General features: G+C 33.7%; 1 protein-coding gene across 2 annotated transcripts; it reads left to right on the top strand.

The window, feature by feature from the left end:
- The first annotated feature begins 1511 nt into the window (after positions 1–1511).
- On the top strand, positions 1512–16351 carry LOC145284414 (uncharacterized). 2 transcript variants are annotated; one of them, XM_080133174.1, is made up of 2 exons: positions 1512–1927; positions 14612–16351. In XM_080133174.1, the coding sequence occupies exon 2, from the start codon at positions 14763–14765 to the stop codon at positions 15651–15653; it is 891 nt and encodes a 296-aa protein (XP_079989300.1). In that variant the 5' UTR covers positions 1512–1927; positions 14612–14762; the 3' UTR covers positions 15654–16351. The 2 variants fall into 2 exon arrangements, with proteins under 2 accessions (XP_079989300.1, XP_079989299.1); XM_080133173.1 differs by having other exon boundaries at positions 11513–16351.
- Positions 16352–16794: the final 443 nt, after the last annotated feature.

Here is a 16794-nt window from a genome sequence, read left to right as displayed (position 1 = left end):
TGTAATCATGTGATTAAATTCAATTAAAATTAACCACGTTTAACAAATTAAATAAAATAATGCAAGATGCAGTTTTAAAATTATTTTATATATTTTACTTTATAATTTAAAATTAAAAACATTGACCAATAAAATGAAATTTTAGGTACTTATGTATTTTGGGGGCCATGCTGAAATAATAACGTTATTATTTTTAAAACCATTTTAATGAGGAGGTGCAAGTGGTTTGTAACTATTCTGTGCTCCCACCTTACAATTAAAAAACAAAGGTATCGTGAAACTTGAATTTAAACTGGAAAGAAAAGAAAAAAAGAAAGAAAGAAAAACTATATAAAAATAGCGCAGTCGGTACCATCTGCCGTCGTATGCATCCGAAAACAATATCTACCGTAAAATTAAACCAAAATTTGGTGCTTATGCATTTTTGGTAGCACGCTATTTTTAAATATTTTTTCAGAATAAATTAAAGCTTCACGATATCTTTTTTTTTTACTTTTATTATTATTGTAAAGTGGAAGCACAGAATAGTTGCAAAACACCCTCCTTGTGTTAAGAATGGCTTTCAAAACAATAACATTATTATTTTAGCACAGTACCAAAAATACATAAGTACCCAAAATTTTACTTTTATCGTTCAGTGTTTTTAATCTTAAATTATAAAATAAAATATATTTAATAATTTTTAAACTTCATCTTGCATTATTTGTTAAACAACGTGGATAATTAAAATTAAATTTTAATAAGATGATGATCGATCACATTTTCAATAATTAGGTGATTATATTTTACCCATTCAAAGTTTGTGAAACATGTAAAAAAAATAATAAATAAAACAAAAAAACACCGGTGTCGACCTTTTAAGTGTCCCTATTACCTGGTTCGAGGATATTTGTACAACTAAACGGCAAATCTGTTCGATTGTCGTTGGAGTTTACAAAATTCTATTTATGGTTGACAACAACATAATTTGGTAGGTAGCCCATTGTAAGCCTGTCAACCATCATTAATTTGTTTTTTAAATAAAAATCTGTACAAAAACTTTGAATATTTTATTTAACGCCAATTTGGTTACTTATTTTTTTACTAAAACAGGAAGTTCGGTTTTGTAAGCGGAACATTTTTATATAAATGCGAATTTTTCATTTGACATCGTTTGTTGTCGACTTCCAGTCACCTATTCTTCTGATTTATAATAATAATAATAATAATAACTTACAGTGTCAGTGAGGGAAAGAGAGAAGATGATCAATAGTGTGTGTGTGTGTGTGTGTGTGTGTGACAGAGAGAGAGAGAGAGAGAGAGAGAGAGAGAGAGAGAGAGAGAGAGAGAATCGTTTGACAGTTGTGCCGACTCCTCTCATTGACGAGATGTGCTCAATTTTGCACTTATAATTACTACTACTACTACTACTACTAATACTACTACTACTAATAATAATAATAACAATAACACAGGAAGAGAGAGAGAGAGAGAGAGAGAGAGAGAGAGAGAGAGAGAGAGAGAGAGAGAGTAGGAAAGCTTCATTTGGGCTGATGACGCATGCGCCGACTATTCTAATCCAACAACAAATCTTTTGTTCCGCTGCTGAACTTGTAACGCGTAGTGTACGAAGCTAGACTTATATATTTAAATTTATCAACGACCACAATGCAACAGTAATAACAGAATAACAAAATAAAATGTGACAACTGTGTTTACAATAAATAATAATTATAAACTTACGAGTGTCAGAAAGAAGAGAAGAGTGGGGGAGCGAGACGGGAAAAGAAACGCAATGGAAAACCTCGGTTTGGATAATGACGTATAGGTTATTTGACCTTAACGAGATTCAATTCTTCTGCCCTTCAAAGCAAAACACGCACACATTCCTTAAGACGCCAACGAAGTTTTCCATCACACAAGCCTAGCGAAAGTATATTAGATAAGTGTAAGTATGATGTTCTTTGAATTACTTTATTTATTTTTTTTTTTTTTTGTAAATATGCTTTCATTCATTTTCCAAAGATATCACATTTAATATTTGGAGAGAAAATGCCAGTAATTGGAATTAGATAAACATAACTGTGTTAGAACTGCAATTAAAAATGAATTTAATCTCTTTGACGATTTAATTTTAGGCGAATTCGGTAGATATTTATTTAATTTCTAATAAGCGATAACCTGAACTTCAACTGTGTAAACGTTTTCTTTTATATTTAAGTTTATCACCAATAACTTAGGAAAAATATTTGTAGTACCCCCTGGTAGAGCTATCAGTTGTAGGTACTGGTCGTGGAGTCACTAACTTGTAAGGGTGTGAGTCAGTGTTTACCAGTTCATAATCGGGATCTAGGAACAATTCTGAAGTCGAAAGCAGGAGGGTATCTGAGGGACCGTTAAAGGTAAATTTAACGAGACTGCCGATTATTAGAAGGTTTTCACCAAGGTACATCCTCCCATAAATAAAAATAGAAATAACTCCGAAAAATAATGACACCTGACAAAGGACTCGAAATCACTGTATTAATATGAAATAACCAACATTTACTTGTGTGTTAGGAATATTAGTTCAAATCGTTCCAACTTAAGTATTTTCTTGTGTGGAGTGTTCATTATGCAGGATTAGCTTAATGAGGATTTCTCGAGAAAAGCATGGAGTTTAAAATTACTGATTTTTATGAACAGTGTCACACGTGACTTTAAATTAAGGTGATAACATTTTGAGTAAAACAATCCATAATCATGAGAGTGAAAGTGAGTATTTGTGTCCATCACATGAGAACAATAATTCGAAATAAAAATTGTGTAAAAAGAAGAATTTAATTCTCATTTGATATGATAATTTTCCATAATGAGAATGAAGGTTCATTTGCCTGGCATGCACAAAATCATGTTGGAGTGATTTAACGTCCCACAAGATGGAGTTCTTCAGCACAGGTTGTGCTTACGGATTTGAAGAGAAAAACTAAAAAAACCGGTTTGATTTTTTTGGCATTCTCAGCGAAGCTGTTTTATGTCTATATAGATAGAACCCAGCATATATAATGACCGCGGGCAGTGGTGATGGTTACTTGTAGAACTGCATCGTGGACTGCTTGAATTTTGGCAGTTAAATCTTTATATAGAGGTGTTCTCGAATGTTCCAGCCTGTTTGCTGTATCTCTACACAAGGAAGCATAGCATAATTCCTTTGTTTTATGTGTGCAGGTGGTCATATTATGACGTACTGTCTTTGTGTGTCCTTCATAGGCATGGGCGTTGAAAACAGTGATTGCTATGAAATGTTCTTGCCAGGGATTTGTTCTGGCTGTATGTAGCAGTCGCTACATATTTTATTACAATTTTTCTAGAAATCGACTTTTATTTTCAAATAATCCAAAGGTTCCATGTCTTGCATTTTTTTTATTACATTTTCACCCCAAACAAGGCACATTGCCACTTTGGTGGAGAGGGGCTACTATCAGGGGCAACAACTACTGGGGTACTATGTAGGGATTTGGGCAGCAAGATGTCAGTTCACGTTGCACTTGAACTTCTGCACGTCAGTACAGTTGGGGAAGCAGGGACCTGGAATGGAATTCCAAAGTCTAGCGGTTCTGGGGAAGAAACTACTGGAGTAGAAAGATCTTTTACATCTAGGGATCTCTACAGTGTGGGGGTGTGATTTAGCAGCCTGTCCAGTTTGTCAAGGGTGTTCACGTCGTGGGGGCACAAGTGCTTGCAGTTCGTCAGAGCATTCACCATTAAAATACTTGTAGAACAGGCAGAGGGATGCAACGTTTCGTCGATGGGACAGAGGCTGAAGCTTAGATGCCAGTTCAAGGCCTATCAGATTTGCGACTCTTTTGAACCTTGTCAAGGAGCGAGAGACTAGTAGCAGATGCACCAGCCCAGATATGACAGCAATACTCCATGCATGGGCGAATGGTGGCCTTATAGAGGAACAGGATACTTTCGGGTGTTAGTAGTTTTCTAGCACGGTAGAGAGAGCCCGCGTTCCTTGCTGCGGCCCTGGCAATGCTCTGAATGTAATTGTTCCAACTCATGTTTCCTGTGAACGTTAGGCCAAGGAGTTTGAAAGATACTGGTATAAATGTACTAGTTCTTATCAGTAGGTGTTAAGACCGATTCCTCCATACTATACTCATACACAAAAGAAAAAAGCGAAAACCTTTTCCTATAACTATTACAAAAGGCATTATTCAATTACCTACAGCATTTAATATAGGTTAAAGAAAATTGTCTGAGTAAGGAAAGAAAAAGTTAGTTTTTTGGCTGCTGAAAGTCTGTGTGCAGTAATCTAGTCAGTGCTTGGGTGTCTAGTAGACAGGGACAAAGAAGATAGAAAAAGAATGCCTTTCTTCATTGTTGGGAATCTCTCTGGTGACCGACTGTGATTCCCAAAGGGGCTGAAATAGTTTTTTAGAGGACAGATAAAATCAGTGCTCCTTGCAAGCTGACTAGAATGTGTGTAATCAAATCATCTAGCGGGACATTTCTCCAAGAGACAAAATACATCTTTATTTTTTGGCTACTACATCACCTCTACTTAAGTGGAAAGCGATTAAAGTAGTCTTTTTTATAAATGTAGCAGTTGTAAAGGACATAAATGAAAAATATATATATATATAAGTTCACTTCATAGATGTTTTTGTAATGAAACAATGTTTTTATATTTCAGTGAACAGTATTTTGTGAGAAAATATATTTTTGTGGAAAAAATGTTTATACTTTTCTGCCTAAAAATTGTGGAAAATGTTTTTACAAGCTAAAAGCAGAAATTGTAGAATAAAACACAAGGACTCAAAAAGCTTATTTTGTATAGAGAGTCTTACACAATTTTTAGTGGCCAATGTACTTGTTGACTATTACATGTATCAATGATATAATTATCTTTTGGGGTGCATGCACTTTTACTTGTGTAAGAGTGGGTTGATGAAATAGTATGTAGTGGGAAAATAGGGTTCTCGTGTTGTCTCTAGGAAGGCTCGTTTTTACTCTGTCAATGGATACAGTTTCCTTTTGGCAATCAATGTCTAGAGTGAATAATTTGTTAGTATGTGAAAGTATGTGGTAAGGACCAGTATACATTGCAGTAAAAGAGGCTTTCAAAGCATTCTTTCTGAAATAAACATAAGTCCATGACGAAATGTGTCTCGGGACCATAGATTTAATCAACTGTTTTCTTGGGCTCATGAGTTGGAGCTTATCAAAATAAGCTTGCAGTCTGTTTCTATACGAAGCTATATCTGTTGCTGTTAAATCTATCTGGATCAGCATTTGACCCAGCAAAGATAAAAATACCCCATATACAAGTTAAACTGGAGATAGCTATATGGCATTTAAGAAAGAAAATAAGTGCATACTCACTCCAATGCTGTTGGTTGGGATGAGTGCACAATATTGCTTTGAATTGGTAATGGAAACATTCTATCATCCTGTTAGAAGTTATATGATAGTTAGTTGTATGAATATGTTTAATTCTTAAAATCCTAGAAAGTTCCTAGAAGAGCTGGGATTCATATTGTCCACCATAGTTAGTGGTAATAGTAGTGAGAGCTTTGTAATATGATATTCAGACTGATATTTTTGGGCTTGCACTATAGATTCAACCAAAATGATGTTTATGGCCATAGCTTTAAGCCACCATATGAAGTGTCTATACAGGTCAGAAGATAAGTAAATTCATGACTGACTAGCCATTATCCAATCAGATCAATATGAACATAACTTAACCAAAGGGTGCTGAATGTTCCAAGAGATGCACAAATATGTATGTACACCTACAACTTTTTCCATGATACATGTCTAGAATGTGTTCAGACAGTCATGTCACATCTCATATTTGGGCAGAAAAATCTTGTTGAAATCAACTTCACTATGGCTTTGAATTCAAAGTGTGCCAGATTGTGTAAGGTATCAAAACAAGCCTACAATAAATCATTGGAACAAAAGCTGAGGTGAATCCATATCCAAAGTGGGTAGTGGTAAGTATGTAAATTTGTAAATTCACATGAAGTGTCCAGATGTAAATTTGTAAATTCACATGAAGACAAAGTGTCCAGATGTAAATTTGTAAATTCACATGAAGACAAAGTGTCCAGATGTAAATTTGTAAATTCACATGAAGACAAAGTGTCCAGATGTAAATTTGTAAATTCACATGAAGACAAAGTGTCCAGATGTAAATTTGTAAATTCACATGAAGACAAAGTGTCCAGATGTAAATTTGTAAATTCACATGAAGACAAAGTGTCCAGATGTGAATTTGTAAATTCACATGAAGACAAAGTGTCCAGATCTAAATTTGTAAATTCACATGAAGGCAAAGTGTCCAGATGTAAATTTGTAAATTCACATGAAGACAAAGTGTCCAGATGTGACTGTCTAAAGCCATCTTTTGTAATATCTGAAAGTGAGGACACAGAATTGATAAGAAGATGGGAGAAGCCACATGCTGCAGCATTCTGTCCGCCATATGTGTTGGATATCATTGGTAAACTGTAAAACAAAATCCAAGTGACAATCCTTGTCAAGCAATATTTATAGATAAATATCACGTAAATAAAATTTTGAAAAACTTTTCTCTGTTGTGTTTAGCAAAATCAGTTCTTGACTAGGCAGAGAATTGTAGTAATTCTTTAATACATTATTCACCTCTACAAATAAATTTGTACAGTGCAAACATGGATCTCTTTACTTTTTATGTAGTGTGTAGGTGAAGCCCACTCTCTGTATGCTACTTTCAATAATATTCACATTTCTTGGAGTTTATTTAATTTTTTGTGAGTCTGACTTAATGACATAAGTGGAAAATTTATTTTAAACTTGATTAAATAATTGGCTTTAATTCAAACTTGGCAATTATTTTTTGCATTTTCTCGGTCCCTCAGAAAAAAATTCCAAAATGTTTTTTTAATTCTTTCTGCTTCTTCATTTAAAGTTGAAATATTTTGACAGAAAGAATTTAACATATCCTATATTTAAAATATCTCCATCCAGTCTATGCCCAAGAAGATGTTTGAGTTGTTGATTATGAGCATTCTTAATTTCATAATGTTGACTTTCATCTAACGTTAAATTCTATTTGTAAAATTTTATTTGCTCACTTTTAGCTATTTTGCTCATTCTCATCAATATTTTCAAATTTTTGCATATTTAAAAATTTACTATTGGCAGATTTAGGCTGAAAACAAATTGTAACTTTTTATATTTATATTTAATACTTGACCTGCACAAATTTCATGATAGTTCGGCTGTGTAAATATGGTAGAACATTTACATCCAGGAATAAAGACAAGACAACGCATATATGTGCTTTTATTATAGATACACCATGACAGTCTACTTCTGCCTAGGAGAGTTGCTCCATGTAAAGATACCGATTTACTAATAAAGGTATACAACTCATGTATTATGTAAACACATTATTTTTATTTCTTCATTTTTAAAAAATTATTTATCTTTTTAATGAAAGAAAAACGTTGTCATCCAAGTTAGAAGTCCTTAGATCTAGAGAGCATTCATCTGTTATGAACAGGGGTAGACTTAGCTTCTAATCCTTTGTTTTGTATTATTTCTGTCATTTGCAGTGGGTTGTTCCTTATTGGTGTTCTTGGTGTTAGCTTATTTGTTTTTTTGAGGGTGTTGGTTTCTAGGCGTATTGGTTTGGGTAGGATAAACCATTGTGGGGCATGGTTGTCCATCTTGTTGTTTGATAAGGCATCCAGTAAGGTGTCATCATGGATTAGGTTTTGTGTGTCTGCATTTATTCTGCATAAGTAACAGTGGTTTTGGAGTGTAGTTCTGCTGTTATCAACTAATATGCAGCACTGTCTGTGAAGAAAGGTTTTAACAACTGTGCCAGTGTTATCTTATTGCATGTGATTGTATCCATGTTAATTTTCAATAGATGTGTTCCCCAACTCTTAATGGGTCAAGTTGTTGCCTGTTCTCAGTGTGTTTGGTGTTGTTGATGAACCACTGGTTGATCACTCTCTTGCACACGGCAAGTTTCAACCACTTATGGCAGAATTTTGTAGGGCTTGATAAGTAGTCATTCAAAGGATGAGTGAACAGAAGTTTTGCTGATGACGCGCATGTCTGGTGGTGGTGTGTTGTGATATAGCTGAAGAGTTTTTGCCACTTTTTCTGTATCCAGTGAACCACTGGGACTAATGCTTGTTGCACATATCTGTTCCATGTGCTTGACACTCATGGTACTCGCAGGGATATACTATACCCCATGATTTTAGAAATGTCTCCCATCCATAAGAGTTGTATAGGAGTCTACCATCACAAGTAATTTCCTTGGGTACACTGTAATTCACAAAGTACCTGCATAAAATATTTCATATTGTGGAAACTCTAGCATCTTGGTGCATTGAAGATATATCTATCCAACCTGAGTACCTGTTAGCATATATCATATATTTCTGTCTGGCCGTGTTGAAAATATCTGTGACTGTTGACTGGAAAGGGTATTCTGGGTAGACAGGCAAGAGTGTGGGTTCCTTATTTGATGGGGCAATTTCATTGCAGCGTTTGCAATGATTATGAATGTCTTACAATTGTGCACACATGCCAAACTAAAAAAACCGTTGTTTAGCCCTGCCTCTTATGCTATTGACCCCTTGGTGACCAGTATAAAGCTGGTCGATGACTTCTTGCCATAGTGTTTTGGCGATTTATATGTGTCCCTCCTTAAATATTAGGGACTGAACAGTGTATAGGTCATTCTGCATATTCCCAAACTCTATAATGTTTGGTTCTAGATATCTTTATGTTCAGAGATCTTGTTTTCTATCGTAGCCATGAGGCTTGTTGTATGCATGCCATTTTAATAGATGTTTCCTGGTTGTACCAGGGTTCTATCTCAGCTTGCCATCCTTCTTCCATGTCGTCTGATTCAGCTGCTGTGACTTTGATTATTAGTGTAGGGATATGAGACATTCACTATTGGCACTCTCTGGTATTGGCATGGCCTTGAATTTGTTCGTTTGTGTCTGTTCTCTGATGTCTAATATCATGGGGTTTCGTTTTAAGTTACGATCATTGAATATCGGCACAAGGGGTTAGTAGCTGATAGCAAATACCAGATGGGGACAATCTAAAATAAACATTTTGCAGCTTTCCAAACCAAACTTTATGACTAACCCTTCTCCATCAATTGGTGTGTAACGGCTTTCAACAGGTCTAGTGAATTAGAACCTAGCACATACAATCTTCCAGTGTCCTGACCTACAAAGGTGGTCCATTTTTTATGAGTACTCACAATGTTTTTTGAGTAGTGTAAATCCTATTCCTGTTCAACTCCAGTCTATAATCAGGCATGTTGGGTCATTTATTTCAAATGCTCAAATGCTATCCCAGATGCTATCTAGGATTTTATCTTTGGATTGCTGAAAGATTTGCTCCCATGTATCGTCCCAGTAAAACCTGCTGATATATATAAGCAGTTCACTGAAAGGTGACATGACAGGTGCCTGGGCAAACGCATATAAAACCTGTTTGATCAGGCCAAATAAAGATCTAACTCTTGTTATATTTGCCGGAGATTGATGCCCTCAACTAATTTTGTTGTTGGTGTCCCAGCTGGCACCAGTTTAATGATGTTTAATGCCATATCAGCATCTAGCTGGGATTTGACAACTTTTCAATGGTGGGGCACCGGAATCGTTTTGTGAACGGCCTTAAGTTGGTAGTTATCCAAGAAGGTAATTGCCTTTAATGTATATTTTTGTTATTACCAATTTAACACATGCCAGCATGTAAAATGGCCAGTTAACGAAATATGACGATACTAAACTCCTAACACTACTCCACTAATGAATCTTTGTTGCATGCATTAATCTTTATTTGTATGAGAATGTGGTGATTTTGAGAAGAAGAATTTTTTATTTTATTCTTTGCTGTTAAAATTCAGAATAAAAACTTCTTATTTTATGGCTTAAAATTTAAAATAAAACTAAAAGTTTTATGGCTTAAAATTTTAAATAAAACTAAAAGTTTACTAAAATAGAAGCTTAATTTTCTTTTAAAAATTATATCAACATTTAGATTTGTCGAAATAATTAGTATTTTAATTATTAATTGATTGGATTTTAAAAATATCAATTTTATTTCTTCCTAAATGTTTTAAATAATATTTTGAAAATAGGGTTTATTAATTGATCATTATGTCATCCTTGTTCAACAATTTTGTAAAGGAATTGTAAAGCAGATATATAAAAAGCATCTTCATAAAATCGAACTGATAATTTGGCTAATTTTTCATTTCTCTTAATTAGAAGAAATCAGGAATATTTTCAAATTCGTCAAGAGTAATTTTGAAATATTCGCTATATGACAATGAAATGTTTATACCTTGATATTACAAATCCATAAAAATCTAAATCATTTAACTTTTATGATTTTATATTTACAGAATGAAGAATTGGATGGGTTTAAACTCTCACATTTTTTGTGTCCCTTTACAACATCTACTTCAGCTCATTTTTAATGACTAATCATTCTGTTGTTGTGTCATTGAAAAGATTTTCAGAACATGATTTTTTGCAGTGTTAACACACATCCCTGATAGGGTTTCAAGGAGATGATTTAGTTGTTTTCTGAGTCGATACAAATTGAAACTCAAAATTGGTTATGAGGATGGTGCATCATTGAGGATCTCTCTTTTACAATTATTATGTATAATATGATTTTGGGTTATTGTCTTATAAAACCTGTTAATAGGCAATAAAATTAGTTGAAGCTAAGATTTTGATTTAAAATTAAATTTTAAATGGGTTATCTACCATTGTGAATTTTGAACAATTTTATAAATGATATTTATGTTATATATTTTATTTCACAAGATTTGCGGTTATTGCCTTTATAAATCCATTATTTATTCTATAGATATATGATAAAATTGCTGAAAGCTATGATATTGATTAAAGATTAAATTCAAAGACATTTTCTCTAAGATAGTAAAATTTATACTATTTTACATACATTTATTTACGTTTTAAACCTGAAAATAACTTTAGTCTTATGACATATTTAATTTTACTTAAAATATTTTGAAAATATTTAAATGTTAGATTTTAATTTTATGTCATGTTTAAACATTCAAGACGATTTAAGAAACTAATCAATCTGTAAAAATACATTTAATTACATTGTAATGTATTACATTGCATTTTAATATAAATGAATTATATTGCGTTTTTGAATTGCAAAAATATGTAATATATTATGCACATTCTTTATTCACAGAAACAATGGATGAAAATGAAAGGATTTTACAATTATATACAGAATAAAAATTTGTTCATTTGATGTAAATGCAAAATATATTTTTAAAAAATAAATAAAAATGCAATATTTAAATGACAGATATTTATTTTGTGTCATATTCAGGTCGATTTAAGAACATAATTTGTAAAAATACATTTAATTATATTTTAATATATTACATTGCATTTTGATATAAACAAATTTTTGAATTGTAAAAATATGTAATATATTTACGCACATTCTTTATTCACAGAAACAATGGATGAAAATCAAAAGGTTTTACAATTATATACGGAATAGAAATTGGTTTATTTGATAGAAATACAAAATATATTTCAAAGAAAAAATAAAAATGCAAATAAATATGACACAAAAACCGCACGCATGTGATGTGTGTGGTTCATCCTTTTCATATCCATCACATTTGAATATCCACATGCGGCAACACACTGGTGAGAAACCTTTTGTTTGTGAAATCTGTCAATCTGCATTTCCAGAAAAATCCAAGTTAAAAAAGCACATGCGAACACACACTGGTGAAAAGCCATATTCTTGTGAAATTTGTAGTTCAGCATTTCCAGAAAGATCTAAACTAAAAATCCATATGAGATCACACACTGGTGAGAAACCATATTCTTGTGGAGTGTGTGGTTATGCATTCACAGAAAGTTGTAATCTAAAAATACACATGCGAACCCACACTGGTGAGAAGCCTTATGCATGTGAAGTGTGTAGCTCAGCATTTTCTCAAAAACATAATTTAAAAACACACATGCGGACACACACAGGTGAAAAACCTTTTGCTTGTGAAGTATGTAGCTTGGCATTTCCAGTAAAAGCTAGTTTAAAAATCCACATGCAAAAACACACTGGTGAGAAACCATATGTTTGTCAAGTTTGTGGCTCAGAATTTTTAGTAGAATCAAGACTGAAAGTACACATGCGTGCACACACTGGTGAGAAGCCATATTCTTGTGATGTGTGCGATTCAGATTTTTCACATAAATCTTCTCTTAAAAGCCACATGCGAATACACACAGGTGAGAAACCATTTCGTTGTGAAGCATGTGGTGCAGCATTTTCGAGGGAATATCAATTAAAAGTGCATGTGCGCACACACACGAATGAAAAACAATATGCTTGCGAAATGTGTAACTCAAAATTTCCAGAAAGATCAAGATTAAATAGACACATGCAGATACATGCTCGTGAAAAAAATTCCATAAATACAAAAACACATTCTTGAATGAAAATATTTGTGTGAAATATATGGCCCTTTAACACTAAAATTCATATTTTTTCTGACACATGATCAGTAATGTGCAGAGAACTTTTTCAAAGTAGATATTCAAGTGGAAAAAAAACGGTAAAAATATAGCAATGGTGGGGCACAGGCTTATAATAATTCTGAAAAGGAAACTTTTCGAATATGGGTAAAATGGGCATGTACTTGGGCATCCCTAGCATGCTCCCCTTTGCACGTCCCTGCACATGACAACACATATAGAAGCCAAATTATTTTGAAATATGTGGCTCTTCTGTTACATACAGTCATTGCGGAAACAGTATTTGTGTGAAATGTGTGAGTCCAAATTGTCAGAAAGATCCATATTAAAAAAACACCTGCAGACCTATATTGACTGGCCCAAACATTAATACAGCCGAACATGAAAGACTGACAAAATATCAGCATCTTAAGCATAACTTGAAAATGACACAGGCCTTGAAAAAGATAAACATTATACAGGTTGTGGTGCAGATAATTATTCTAATGAAATACTATTAAAAGTACATAAAATTACTCCCTGGAAGATCGAGCTGCGGCAAAGGATAAGTAGCAGCACAAAGGAACATCATCTATTCTCAAAAGAGCTTTTGGATATGAATTTAATGCATAGCAGAATCAAGTGTTGGCGACGGAAGAGGACTGCTTGATTTCTTCAAACTTACTGAAGTAAAATATAAAAACAGAAATGGTGCACCTTCATCAAGCGATGTTGCTTGTAGTAAGAACGTGAAGCTGAATACTCTAGCAGACTAGATGAATTCTTGTCCTGACATCTGGTGAAATTAAGAGATAGTGGAAAAGTTTTACTCTAATATACTTAACTGGTCAGTTATAGAGAGGAAAATTGATGTTAATTTTTTATTAACGTAACATTTGAGAGATACAGAAGAACTTTGATAGAATATTCGAATATCTATGTATTTCATATAGAGAGTAAGTGTTGGCCCTAGGAGAAACTCCTTTTTTCTGAAATTTTATACTAAATTAAAATTAACCAAAGAATGAGTGAAAAAATCTCATAAATTAAAAGATGTGGAATATGTGGCTTTTGTTTTATGCTGACATCCATTTTCTTGTGATACATGTGAACACATATTAAAGAGACCAAATAATTATGAAACATGTGACTCTTTCACACAAATTCTAATATGTTGAACTCTATGAAAATAAAAACTGGTGGGAACAGCGGTGAAGAATAGAGCATGGCAGCAAGTCCTGGCAACATATGTCACAAAGAAAATGTTGGAAATAATATACACTATGATTCCACAATCACTATAACTACATATTTTGAAATGGAAGTGTTAAGTCTGATATAGACAGATGGGCCAACATGAAGAGAGAAGAGCTACCTTAGTTAAAGTTCTGAAATCAGAAGATAAAAAAGTAAGCTGATGGACTTGATTATAATAAAGCCTAAAGAAAAAATATAGGCTCAAAAACTAAAACTAGATGTATTATGATGTGAGTATATTAGCATTTGTTTTGTGACTATATAGATTCTTCTAGAACTTTGTATAGAAGAGCTTATGATGAAACCTCAAAACTGTCTCTGAGCAGTCTTTCTGTAACATACTCTTCTGTAAATAAACAGTTGTAAGAATACTACTGTGTCGTCTTAGTCATTATAGGACCTTTTATGCCACAATCATTATTATTTTGTCAAAGTCATTCAGCTTTACAGTGTAAGGCTCAATTGAGAAAAGGGACAAATTTGAAAGGCTTTCTTGTGATAGTCCTGATTTGAAATAAGTTGTAATGGAAGTTAATTTTGAGAAACTTCTCTCTGTAATGGTAAAAGAAGTTGGAAGAGTGAAAAACAGCTGTCGAGATCTAATGCTATCTGAGACTATTTTTGTATGCGTATAGGAACTATTATGATTGTGACATTAGGTTTGCGTGTGGGGTGAACATAGACACAAATTTTAAAAGGGAAATAATAGAATAATTATTGCCTCTTTTGATCTTGTCTTTGGCAGACAGGGCAACACTAATTTCCCTTTTAAGTTTTGCTTAAAATTTTTCTTTCTTTCTCTTTTCACATTGACATGACGATGAACACAGGCAATATTGTGTGGCTCCAAAAAATACACCCACGTGAAGAACATTTTTGTGCTGGTACACATGAGCACATATTCTAGGTAAGCAACTGGATGAACAGGAAACATACAAATACCTCGGCATTGATGAAAATGAGTCCATCCAGCATTCAAAAATGAGAGAGAAACTAAGCCAAGAATATTTACGCCGGGTAAGAAAAATCTGCAAAACTGAAATCACAAACAAGAACAAAATTACGGCAATTAACCAACTTGCCATGCCAGTACTAACATATAGTTTTGGCATTATTGACTGGCCTCAGAAAGACATAAATTGGCTTGACACAAAGGCAAGGAGAATGTTAACCTTGTACCGAGTTATTTATCGAAATCAGTGCATGCCTCGTTTGTACCTACCCAGGCGAGAAGGAGGTATGGGACTCTCGGAAGTCAATCATCAACACAGAGCCAAAATCGTCAGCATAGGTCAGTACATAATAAGTTCCTGTAACCCCAAGCTTATGAAAATTAAAGACCATTATCAGAATCGAGCAAGTAGTACAACATCTATAACACAACTTGCCAATCATTTTGGAAAAGATTGCCTTACAAATGATACTGAGAACCTAAACAAGCCTGCCACTGACATAGCCCAGAAAAGTCAGAAAAAATACACTAGCCAGTTCCATAGTGTTAAAACAGAAGAATGGACCAACCATAAACGGGCAAAATACCTACCGACTGAACTATCCCAAGAATATATTGATAGGGATGGTTCCCTGGACTGGCTCAAAAGAGGATCCCTCCATTACGACCAAGAGAAGTTGATATTGGCTGCACAAGACCAGGGCCTCATGACAAACGCCTTCAAAAAGATGTGTGGTCTAAGCAACAATAATAAATGCAGGTTCTGTAGCACTGAGGTTGAGAGTGTGGGCCACCTGATTTCTGGTCGCAAAGTCCTACTTGGAGACGGTTATTATACAGATCGCCATAACGGAGTTTGCAAATACCTTCACTGGAAGATATGTAAGAAACTCAACATTAAGTCTAGTAAAAACTCCTGAGAACATACCCGAACAAACAGTTGGGAATGACAACTACACTATTCACTATGACTACATAATCCTTACTGCTACATATCTTGAAAACGCAGCTGTTAAACCAGATATAGTGATTTGGGACAGAGCAAACAAAAAAGCGACCGTAATAGATTTCAGTGTACCCAATGATACAGGGCTTAACAGAGTTGAGAGGGAAAAGATAACAAAGTATCAAGGACTTATGTATGATATAAAACGAAATTGGAAATTAAAAGACGTTTCAATTATACCAGTCATCATAGGAGCAACTGGGCTTATGAAAAAGAACTTTAAAAAGTACATAGCAAGCATACCCGGTGAACCAAGTGCAAGTGAAATACAAACGATTGCACTGAAAGGGACGGCTAGAATCCTGAAAAGATCTCTTGGTTGGACTCACTAAAATAGGGGTAAATGTCAGACATCTGGTTGGATGTCCCATCCCCTAGAAGAAAAAGTTTAAGAAAAATGAAAAAAAAAGTAAGCTGAACTTAATTTCACCTAAAAAGTTACAGTGAACAATTAAATTATCTTACAATATAATTTGTTTATTGTAGTTCATTAATAAAATTTAATTAAATTAAAGAACATTTCAGAATTGTGCCTGATTACACATGGAAACACTCACACACATGCTTTTATGTTTTTTCCATTGTTCATAATAAATATATTGTTTGTATATATGTAAATCTGTTCTTTGTTTCTCATTTTAATATCGGAGTGGAGAACACACATATTTATCCTTTACATGCATACCTAGGAATCCATTTCAGTCAGTAAATAACCTATGATTTACTCATCAGTGTTAGATTAATACCACTCTCCTCATTTGAAGCAGCCTCTAAAATGTCCTAGAGATGAAGAACTTCCAAAGGAAACAGAAACATCCAAATTCTCAGCATATTCTTTGCTGAGATAATTAAAGTTTTGTTGCAACTCTCTCTCCTTGTTTTCTGGCCAATAGTTTGCAGATAACATGTGACGTCAAATCTTGTTTCTGGTTCAGTACAAATTCGATTATATGTATTTCCTTTAAACTTCTAACTTGAGTATTTGATCAGTATCATTTTCAGTGTCTCCATGTTGTTTTTTCTACTCAGCTTTTCAATTAGAATTTCCATTTCTT

This window comes from Euprymna scolopes, chromosome 9 (assembly GCF_053919585.1).
Source record: "Euprymna scolopes isolate OS-2025 chromosome 9, ASM5391958v1, whole genome shotgun sequence".
Lineage (NCBI taxonomy): Eukaryota > Metazoa > Mollusca > Cephalopoda > Sepiida > Sepiolidae > Euprymna > Euprymna scolopes.
The sequence above is the reverse complement of the archived record's forward strand: the minus strand, read 5'-3'. Positions and strand labels throughout refer to the sequence as shown.